General features: G+C 41.6%; 1 protein-coding gene across 1 annotated transcript; it reads left to right on the forward strand.

Annotated features, from left to right (window-relative positions):
- The first annotated feature begins 3095 nt into the window (after nucleotides 1-3095).
- Nucleotides 3096-11264, forward strand: MNS1 (meiosis specific nuclear structural 1). Its single transcript, XM_033070236.1, is given in 11 exon segments — nucleotides 3096-3161; nucleotides 3163-3288; nucleotides 3748-3837; nucleotides 4035-4162; nucleotides 4621-4723; nucleotides 5537-5766; nucleotides 6486-6702; nucleotides 6781-6888; nucleotides 8075-8332; nucleotides 9239-9364; nucleotides 10957-11264. Coding segments are annotated over 11 exon segments (1551 nt in total). The 3' UTR covers nucleotides 11056-11264.
- The last annotated feature ends 20 nt before the right edge of the window (nucleotides 11265-11284 follow it).

Genomic DNA, 11284 nt, shown 5'->3' on the forward strand with positions numbered 1-11284 from the left:
ATTTATCTTTTCATCCAAAGAAGGTAAATTACCTCACAGAGAAGCTGTGTTATCCCCAATAGTGGTTTATAATGTTGCAAAGTCAGCATGACCCACATATCTTATCTCAGCTGGAATGCATTTGTCACTGTCTCATGTTATGATCATCTGGTAAAATGCCCTAGAAAAGAGGTAAACCTGCAAAGTGGCTTCACCGTTTTCATTTAATGACCTTTTCTGCTATGTGTTCCTGTATCACCTTCAACTGAAACTGCTAAATAAAGGGAACTCACTTTTAACCTTTAATGCTCCATTTCATAGTTTTTACTGTTAGCACTCCTCAGCAGTCTTCTGCTGTCAGGAGTTCATCAGTGGGTGCTGATACTGAGTTTAAAAACAAACTCATATATTAAGATGCTGTGTTAACCCTGAGAAAGGACTGCTGAGTTTAACTCTACATTTGTACAGTTGGCTGCTTATTACCTAAAGCTTTTCAGGCTCTAGGAGGGTTTAATGCTCTTAGAAAAAAAAAGCAAGGAGAATGAGGTCACTGACCTATAGCTGTAGCCAGGCTGCTGCAAGGAGAAATGCTGTATGGAACAAGAGTTAGATAGCAGCTATGCAGCTGGGACTCATTCCTTTCTGTACTATAGGAAGGTAGATATTTCATTATCTGTTATTCTAAAGACTTCATAAACTATGTAATGGAAAGAAAACTTAATTATAAACACACTGGATTTCCAAGAAGTCTGACGTAGATGGTTGCTAAAACAGTGCATTTTTTTCTCCTTTAGGAGAGCAGAGCAACTCTGCCTGGACTGAGCTGTGCTCTGCAAGTGTGAAGTTCTTAGGTCTTTAACTGAGAAATTAATCATTGCCATCAAGGAGCTGTGCTTTTTGACATGAGGAGAAGGTATGTCTGTTTTCAGCAGAGTGCTTTATTTCTTCCCAAATAAGAAGGTACAAGGGAGGCCCCTCCAGGGAGCAGTGACTTGTGTGACTGCACAGCTGGGAGGAGGAGCAGCAGAAGCAGGTGCTGCCCTCCCAGGTGGAGGAGCAGCACCCGACTGAGATGACCTTGATGAGGAGAACAGGATGTGCTAAGAGGGCCTGGCACAGAAAAGCTTTGCCAGGTGCAGGGAGCAGAGAGCTGACAGGGAGGTGCAGCCACTGCCCGGGGCTGGAGAGCAGCAGTGGTTGCAAACTGAAAAAGGGGAACTTCTGGCTGGATGTAAAGGGAGGGAACAAAAAAAATTACGATTCCCAAGCTTTAGGACAGCAGCCTGTAGTTCCTGGTGGTGCTCTCAAGAAGAGATGAAACCATCAGTTGTCTCCAAGTTGAGGGAAACAATTGTTTTCCATCTCTAATGTATTCCATTTAATGAAAGAACAAGGCAAGGGCATATTGGGTGTTTCTGGTGGGGTTTCTGGGTTATTTTCTCCTCCTTGTTCTCTGTGTGGAGTGACTATATGCTGGAAAGTTACTTACCTTCTTTTGGAAATCTGCAGGCACAGTTCACTGAGCTGTCCCTGTGGCTTAATTAATGTTGGGGAAAACAATCAGGACATTAAAGGTAAGAGTTTCTGAGCACAAACTGCCATAAGGTATTGAGGACAAAAGAATTCTCTGGTTGCATTTTTTTCTTTATATTTTAAGCACACTTCAGCAAATGTGAAATGTACAGGAAATAAAAGAACAGTGAGGCTCTAAGGACTGGAAACCTCAAAATATTTTTCTGTTGGGAATCTTTCTGGGTATTAGTCTTGTGTTCCTCTCTTCTGTGAAAGATACACTGCTAAAAAATAGTTTACATGCACATACAAGCCACCTCTTAATTTTGAAAATAACTTTGTGAACTGACCCATTGGTCTCTGGTATATGCTTTGTTCAAGCATTTTTACTCCCACTTTTCTCCCTGAGTGCCTTGCTGTCTTGGAGACTGACTCAAGGTATGTTTGTGCTCTCCTTTTAGAGGGTTGCTGCTCCAAAAGGAGTGGGTCATGTGAGCAAAGATGACATTTTACATCTCAAGGTTATTTGCTCTTATTTCCTGAAGTGAAGGGCAGGGATTTTATTTTGTTCTTTTGATTGGTAAGAAAGAAAATTCCATTTATTTCCAGTGAGGCACATACCTGTTTACTGAGGAGAAGGGACAGCAAAAATCTTTTGCGTCTTTATTCCCCCAGTGCTCCAGACCTTGAGCACTCAAAGTCACTGCTGTGCCAGAGTAGTTAAAAGATTCCTTCTTTCTAAGTCAATGCCTTGTAATCATTGGGGGGTAGGGGGTGAGGTTTGACATTTACTTGTTTCCTTGCCTAATGCTGAAAAGAGAAGCATAGTGATAACACCAGTTGCAAAGAAGAATTAGGAAACGTTTATGATCTTCTGTCTCGTCTCTCTCTGCTTGTATGTTTTTAAACACGTTGTCTCCTGTAATTCATTCCTCCCTTCCCCAAGCATTGTGAAAAAACACTTTTCTCATTAAAAGGACAGAGAATAACCAAAGCTTCAGAAAGAAAGCCACCAATTTGGGAAAATTTGTAAAAGATTTAAAATAGTAAGTGTTCTCATCCCAAATATATATAGATACATGTAGCACTGCATCAGTAGAAACAAGCAGACTTGTTACCTAATTCTCAGAGGTATTCTCTTAAGCTTTATTAATTTTATAAAGATGAATTTGAAATGTTGCTGTAAATAAGCCTAAATGTCTTTAGTTTTACTTACTATGTGGAAAGGAATATTAAGGTGAGGAAAGTGGGCGGACAGAGTTTGGGGAACTGGGGGCCACAACACTGATTTCCTTCCTGGAGCAAAGTCAATCCGGAAAAACTGTAGGGAGCAGTTGTGCACTGTGTAAGGTCTCTCTGGAATACTGAGGGCTGCGTTTCCTTAAATAAAGCATACTCTGTACCAAGTAACCTTACCAGAATGATCTGTTTTGGTGATGTTCATGGTTCATGTTCTGGCTCCTGTGTTCTGCCCTGTGCCTGTATCTCCCATACCTACCGGAGATTCAAAGTTGTGAAGAAGAAATTCTTAATTAAATGCTGCCACCTGGGGTTTGTGTTTAGAGGTGAGTCAAGTGCATTAATTTAAAGTCACGATTGAAGAAATGCTGTTAAAGATCATCTGCCGAAGACCCTCTCGCCGTGACGTCACGCTCTCATTGCCCCGCCCACTCCTGGATCACGTGTCAGGGTCGGCTCGCCATCTTGGCCAATCAGCGCTGGCTATTCCCCGGAAGTGAAACCGCGGCCTGGAGCCCGGCGGCGCCGTGCGTTGCCACGGCAACGGCCGGCATGATGGTGAGGGGGAGCGGCATGGGGAGCGGGACCGTGAGGGGAGCCGGACTGGGGCAGCTTGGGGAGTGGGAGTGGGGAGGGAGCGGGACTGGGGAGAGCATGGGGAGTGGGAGTGGGGAGGGAGCGGGACTGGGGACAGCATGGGGAGTGGGAGTGGGGAGGGAGCGGGACTGGGGACAGCATGGGGAGTGGGAGTGGGGAGGGAGCGGGACCATGGGGGGAGCGAGACTGGGGCAGCTTGGGGAGCGGCATGGGGAGCGGGACCGTGAGGGGAGCGAGACTGGGGCAGCTTGGGGAGTGGGAGTGGGGAGGGAGCAGGACCGTGACGGGAGAGGGACCCGGGGAGGGGCGGGGCCGGGGGCAGCGTGCGGAACGGGACCGTGAGGGCAGCGGGATCGGGGTGGCATGAGGAGCGAGTCCCCGCGCTGTCCTGCGCCACCGCCTCTCCCTTGTCGCCCGCAGGCAGCCGAGGAGCGGGAGTGGGGCAGACGGGCGGCCCGGCTGCGGGCCGAGCTGGAGCGGGAGCGGCGGCTGGATGAGGCGCTGCGGGCGGTGAGAGCTGAGGGGCGGCCGCGCTCAGGGAGGGGGAGGCTGACGAGAAGTGTTCGTCTGGCTTTACCTTTGCCTGTCCAAAGCTTTCCCCATTAACAGTCGTTTACTGGCTTGTATAGTCTTGCTTGACTGCACAGTCTCCTTCTCCCAAATGTGCGTGTGTCAGAGTTGGTACGGAAATTGTTTGTTGTGGTCAGGAAGAAGAGAGCAGAAAGCAAAGAGCGCTGCAGCTGGAGCGAGAGCAAAAGCTGGCGGCTGAGCTGGCGAGGCGGGACCTCGAGAAAATGAAAAATGAGAAGATCAGGCAACAAGTCAGAGCAAACAGGTAATTCAGAAATTTCCCAGCTGTATCAAATTGCCTGCTCCTGTTATCAGGATTTGAGGAAGCTGTAGCAACGGGGAAGATGACTCAGACCTGGAAGGAAAAGTTACTTGGAGATCAAAGTATAATAAAAAGTTAATTTGAAGCAAATTTTACTAATAAAAAACGTTGATCCACAAAACTTTCATTTTGAATATATGTATATGTACACTGGGGCATATCTGTGAGCATTTATATGTATGTATGTGTACCTGTGCTTATATAGCTAGAAGTGAAGTATGCAGAACTGTTGATAGCACATTTAGAAATATACATAACTCTTGTTTTTAAATCGTTTTTTTTCCCCTTTTTCTGCTCTTTACCTTGAGCAATATTTTTCATCAGGGTTGACCCGATGAAAAATACTATTTTTTCCCCTAATACCTACCTCCTTGTAATAGGATAATTTTTTTCCCCTCCAGCCTTGAACTTCGAGAGTTAGAAAGAAAGCTGAAATCTGCTTATATGAATAAAGAACGAGCTGCACAGATTGCTGAAAAAAAAGCTATGTACGATGAGAAAATGGTAATTAGTTTATTCCAGCATGAGTCCCACCACTCTTTGTATGGATTGTGCAGAAGAGTTTTCCTTTGACCTTTTTTATCTAAAATGTTGCTCAAGCATTCAGTATTATTGAAAATATATTTTTTGTTATGATTAATTAAGTGGTAATAACTAGCTATAAGAAAAAAGTTTATTTTGCTATTGCAATTGAAGGAGTAGTGATTAAATTAGCTGTATGACTGGTTATAGTTGTTATTTTACTGGTTTTGTAATATTTATCCAAGTCAAAACTATTATACCCTTTGTACAATAAGTGTTTACAGTGATGAATCCTTACCTCAGAATCTGGCGGTTGAAAACAGTGTTACTGTTGTTAAATAGTGATCTGAGTAACTTCAGAAAGACTTGCAAATTTATGTATAAAAAGATATTGGTGATAAGGCAGGTGATTCTGATGATATTAATGCTTTGTACAGGGTTCAGTGCAGACAGTTGCTGTACAGCAGTGTGCTCACTGAGGGTGATCTCTTTACCCCTGCCTCATTCCAGTCATTGTGCTGATGTAAGTCCCACCTGTACTCAAATGCCCAAGACTTTGTTCTTTAAGTGTTTTTGGTGTTCCTCAAGTTGGTCAGATCTTGAGGGTGCCCTTCAAGGGTTCTACTGACTGGATTAAGCTATTAAGCATGTTAAGGCTCTGAATTTATAGATTGATGTGGAAGATGTTTATTTTTGGTAATGCTGCATAATTCCTTTCCATACTGTGTATTTTTTTCATTACAAGTTGTACTTGTGGGGGTGAAAAGGAATCTTGTGTTGCCTTTTTCCCCCTAGAAATGGGAGGATGAAATAGCCCAGGAAATGAAGGAAGAGTACGACAGGTATCTGGAAGAAGAAATGTCTGCAGAACTGAGACGACACCAGGAGAAGAAAATATACCATCAAGAACTGGACAAGCAGGTTGAGGAACAGGAGAAGAAGAAGCAAGAGGCTTATGAAGAGTTTCTAAGAGAGAAACTCATGATAGATGAAATTGTAAAAAAGATCTATGAAGAAGACCAAATGTTAGTTATTTTGAGTTTTTATTATTTGTTAATTTAAAACAAAACAACTCATCTAATTCTGCATAGAAAGCTAATTTGTATGCACCTATTCTATATAGACTAAGGCCTGTTTCAGTTTTCCTTGGTCATATTTTACTGACAAGAGACTGACATGCATGAATTTTCCTATTGAAACTTCAGAATGTCCCAGTCATGGGACAGTCTTGTGTCCTTGTTCCCCAAATATGAAATCCAGCTTATTTGCAGGAGGGCTTCCATTGGGCCCACCATGCTGGACACAACAGCATATTACACATTTCTGCCTCACCTTGTGTTCCTGCCTGGCCACCAGATATTTTGTTTGCATGTCTTAGGAACAGGGAAGGAGGTTTCTGAGGGCAGGGTATTGTGTGTGGGAGAGTTTAGCGTAAATAAAAAGTTGAGGGGTTATGGTGGCCTTTCTTTTCTTGTTTCTCTTTGATGATGCATGTATAAAATGCAGCAGCAGCGAGTACTTTTGTGTATAGTTGTATTCCAGAAAGGTGTTAGACATGAGATTCCATTCTTGGGGCAGTTTATTACTAAGTGTTTTCAATTTAGCTATCTAGTTTCTAGCTGAATAGTTAGGGAGTATTACTTAAATCTTAGTTTCAGGAATATGTTAATGGTGAGTATCTGGTTGTGATTAAATGTTATTCTGTTACATAATTACTTGAACATTTTTTTTCCATCTTCTACAGGGAAAAACAACGGAAGTTAGATAAAATAAGAGAAACTCAGACATATATTGAAGAGTTTATAAAAGAACAAGCTATCTGGAGGAAAAGGAAACAGGAAGAGATGGAAGAAGAAAATAGGAAAATTATGGAGTTTGCGAACATGCAACGACAAAGAGAAGATGATCGGATGGCTAGAGTTCGAGACACTGAGGAGAAAAAGCAGAAAGTTCTTAACATGGTATCAAAAATTGAAATTATAGAAAAAAATGTTGTATGTTTTTGTCTTTCATTTAGAAACCTTTCCTTCTTGTAATAGGTTGCCAAGAACATGGAAAGAGAAGAACAGAGGCGTAAAGAACAGGAACAAATCCGCCAAGAGCTGTATCTGGAAGAACAAGAAGCAATGGAAAGGAAGAAGGAGATGGTAAGTGCTGGTAGGTACATGAAGGGGGCTTTTTCCACACTTTGGATTTCTGAGTCTGCGGTGTTGTTTGTCACTGGGGTTTACAGTTGTTCTAGCACAAAGTATTTATTTTCAACTCTTATTTCCTAAATATTTTTGGTCAGACAGGCAGTTTGTATATTAGCTTAGGTTTTGAAGGGAAAAGTTTGTACTTTGGATTTCCTTTTCTGTTCCTAATGTATTGATGTTTTAATTTCAACCAGGAAGACAAGTGAAGGTTTTGAATACCCTTCTGGCCCCATTTATACATTTATTTATCTTGTAAAGGAGAATATCAATAACTTTCAAGTTTAGATTTAAGCTAAGCAATTTAATTAACTGTTGTTTTTCTGCATGTCTATTTCCTATGGGCCTGGCCACACTTTGTTTTACCTTGCTGTGGGTGACAAAATGTAACATAGGTTGAGATACCCAACACTGCTATTTTTAGAGTGTTGTTCAGGATGACTGTCTTGTTGATTCCCTTCACCATAGTGGGAAAAAAAATCCCCTTTGGTTTTGGACTTAATTTTGAGAATCTTGTGACATTTGCCAAACTGATTAATATCTGAGCACGCTGTCAGATTTGGAATTGATGCCTAGAGAGGCTGATCTGGAACAGAGACTAGAGAGAGGAAAAAGGAATTAAATAGGTATTTATTGAAAGGCTTTAAAAGGATACACATTGGGCAGTATAAGAGTTTGTCTAGGGCTACACCCAGGATAGATCTAAGATGGATCCCAGTCATGAGTCTTCACACTTCCATAATTCTGATCCATCTACACACTGGGGCTAACTGTCCAGTTACAGCTCCAAATCATGAAGTCTCAACTTCCTGGCTTGGCCCCTTCCCTTTGCCATTGTTTATGCGTTTTGCTTGTCCTTGATTCTCCAGCTGGGAAGGGACTGATCTGTCCAAGCACCCTGTGAATAGAATCTACCAACACTCAACATGAAGTTTCAGAGTCAAATATAAGGCAACAGAGAATCTGGAAAATATAGAAACTAAAACTTAAGGTGTCAGAATGTTTGCTCCAGTTAGTTATGCTAGAAGTTAAGAGCTACAGTAAATTTATTCCAAGATAAATACAGTAGATTGGCTGCAGCTGCTGAGAATTTTTCAAAGTATGTTCAGTAATAGTACATTTTACTCAATTTCCTTTACAGGCAGAAATTGAAAAGAGATTAAGGCAGCGCCTAGACTTAAGGCAAGCATATGAAGAGCACTTTGCTCTAAAGGCAGCAGCACAACAAGCTATGAGAGAAGAGGAGGAAGCTCTCCGGCAGCAGATTTTGGCCAAGCTGGCTGAGGACGATCGCATTGAGCAGCTGAACGTGCAGAGACGGAGAATGAAACAGCTCGAACACAAAATGGCCGTGGAAAAAATCCTTGAGGACCGTCGCAAACAGTGTATTGCAGAAAAAGTGAGAGTTCCACATGCACCTTTGGTTTGAGTACACTGTTTGATATGGGAATGCTTGTGCTATCCTAAGAGACATTGCTGGTGTTGCTAGGGAAAAGTGATGGGAATTGCAGAGAATAGTGGGGGGAACTGGGAACCAGGACTTTGTTTTCACAAGAAAAAAGTATTTTTTAGAGCTAACTCTTTTTGTAGCTCCAGTGGGTGAGATCAATAACATCCCTGCTCCCTCGTGTAACTGTACTGCAGATACCTCTTTAGGAGCCAAGAGATCAGCAGCACAACTGCTGTCTAGTTCCACATCCCTGGACAGCTGCACTGATAGTGATGTGTGAGGAGGGGAAGGCCTAGCCTTGCTTTGAGGTTAAGTCTCTTTAATTGAGATCTGAGGAAGAAAAGGTGTAAACTGAAAGCAAGACATGGAATCCCATACTGCTGTTTTCAGACCTGTTTATAGGGTATAAATTACCTGTGTAATGTGAATTGCAATTTCCAGTCATCAGTGTGAGCATTCATAACTATTGCTCCTTTTCCTGGATTTGAGCAGTAAGGCTGGAACAGACTAACTTGTCTGACAGCCAAAACGCCACCAGAAATGAAAAGTGCCTGCCTTCAAAAGGCTGATACCAAACACTTGGATAGCAGACTCACCACATCACTTGCCATTCAGTTTTCTCTTTTGTCTGAAATTGTTTTCCAGTTGCCAGACAGGTATTGTTTAAATAATGCTTTGTGGGGTTTTACATACACTTTTCCATCCTTTTCAAGAGAATTTCCTGTGAGCAGGAATTACTACGTGGAAGTTCAAAATTTACTCCATTAAATTTTTCTCTTTACGCTGTTGTGGAGAGTAGTGGAAACAAATGTTCACAGAGCTGAAATAAAACTTAGGAAAACTTGTTTATTGTAGGAGCGTGAACTTGAAGAAAGAGAGTTAGAGAAGAGAAGACAAGAAAGTATCCGTGCAATTATTGAAGAAGAGAGACAGAAACTCTTGAAAGAACATGCATGGAAATTACTGGGTTATCTTCCTCGAGTAAGTGAATTGTATTTTAAACACTTTTAATGTCTGTCCTGTAAATTGGTTTTCTCCTGGATAGTTCAAGGTGAAGTTGCAGAACTGTGGGAGTTCCTGGAGACAGTGGATGTCCTTACTGTGTTAGCTCACCTGTGCTCACCTCTTCCTTTTGCTTTTAGTTGGGACCCATGTACAGCACTGCTCTTCCTGCTGAGGAGCTTTGGGCTCTCTGCCACTACTGATGCTTGTACAGAACTAGCTGAAAGCTTCCACAGCACTTTGCACATCCAGTGTTTAATATGTGGAATGTGAGTTCCATAGCAAGGCTTCTCCAGCTAGAAAGGGGTCCACCACATCTTAAAACCTCTTTCCAACAAATTTCTCAGTTGGGGTTTTGGCAGCAATTTCTTGTAGCTCTGGCTTGTCTGCCAAGTATTCCAAAACTATGGACTCTGCAGCAGTGCAAAGAACTGCAGCATTTACAGAAGCACTACAGAGCTTGCTCTGTTCATCCCTGTGTTTTTAAAAATTAAAAAGATGGAAGCAGTTATTGCAATAGGAATAAACAACAATTTATTTTGTATTGTGCTTCATAATTGGAAAGATGTCCTAATGGTACACAAATGAACAGAGAGCTGCCTTAGGGATATAAAAATGCATTTACAGTAGGGAGGGAACTATCCAGCTGGATAAAGAAATTCTGCAATACTGGAAAATGTTAAGAAGAACAGAGTTTAATTTTTATTCAAATATTAATACAGTAATTGGTGCAGGAATTTATAACACTTGGAGTGAGTTGTTCTCTAATGTGGACTTAATTAAAGGATAACTCATACTGACAAAATTTTGATAAACTTTTCTGGTTTGAATCTGCTGTCATAGGAAGCCTTTGCAATTTCAGTGTCCAAGGCTCACACATGTGCCATGTATGATGTTCTACTTCTCTGTTCTTTGCTTCAACACTGTGTCTGAGTTGGGTACTCCTACATCATATTAATTCACTAAAAATAGTTAAATAGCTAAGTGCTACCAAGTTGGAAACTTTCCAATATAAATGCAGTTTGTAACTTTCCCCTCTTTTTTAAATGCTGCAAGGTATGTCATACATAGTTTTAGAAGTATAATTAATTTAGAATTAATTAGAAATTTAGATTTCTGTTCTGCCTGCTTCAGCTTCTTTTTCCCAAAACATAGTTTTTGATTAAGTTGTCCAGCATTACTTGATTTCCCAAGTAATTGCTTTTCATGAGCTAGTTCCAACACAGGTAAAGGTGGAGACAGAGCCCCAGCCCAGCCAGGGCCTCTTTTCACTGTGCTTGATTTTACTAAACCTGCTCCTGTGCTGTACTAATTGTAATCACTCCTGTAAGCAAAAGAATGCGGCTAAATGTTGTCTTTTGGCAGAACAGAAGGGAGGCTCTGGGTTAGCACTGATTTGTAACTCACCTGTTTAGGTTTTGTGATAGTTTCTAGGCTTGCTTAACAGGTAACATAACAGTATTATGGGTATCATTATGGATACCGTATTTTCTTCCATAGAAAATGTCAGACATCCATAGTAATCTTTCTACCTCGTTTTACCTTCTGATATTTCTTTCCCATTAATGCAGGGAATTCTCAAAGACGAAAATGACATTAACATGCTTGGAGAAGATTTCAGGTTGGCTTACCAGCAGAGAAGAGGTAATGAACTTTCAGAAGAGAGCTGAACCTTCCCTCAGCTCCTGCTTTGCCACTAGGGGTCAGCTGATTCCCAGGGAAAACTTCCATTTGCTTTTAACATGAGGGATTCCTTTTTAATAGCATTCAAATTCTTCATTTTAAAGCCAAAGTTCTAAATGGATGAGCAGTTAGTTTTATATAAGTGTGTGCTCCACTTGCATTTTTCACCAATAAACTGTTCTGGAGTTCTCAATTATTCTCAGCTAGTCATGTAGT

Source organism: Catharus ustulatus, chromosome 12 (assembly GCF_009819885.2).
Source record: "Catharus ustulatus isolate bCatUst1 chromosome 12, bCatUst1.pri.v2, whole genome shotgun sequence".
Lineage (NCBI taxonomy): Eukaryota > Metazoa > Chordata > Aves > Passeriformes > Turdidae > Catharus > Catharus ustulatus.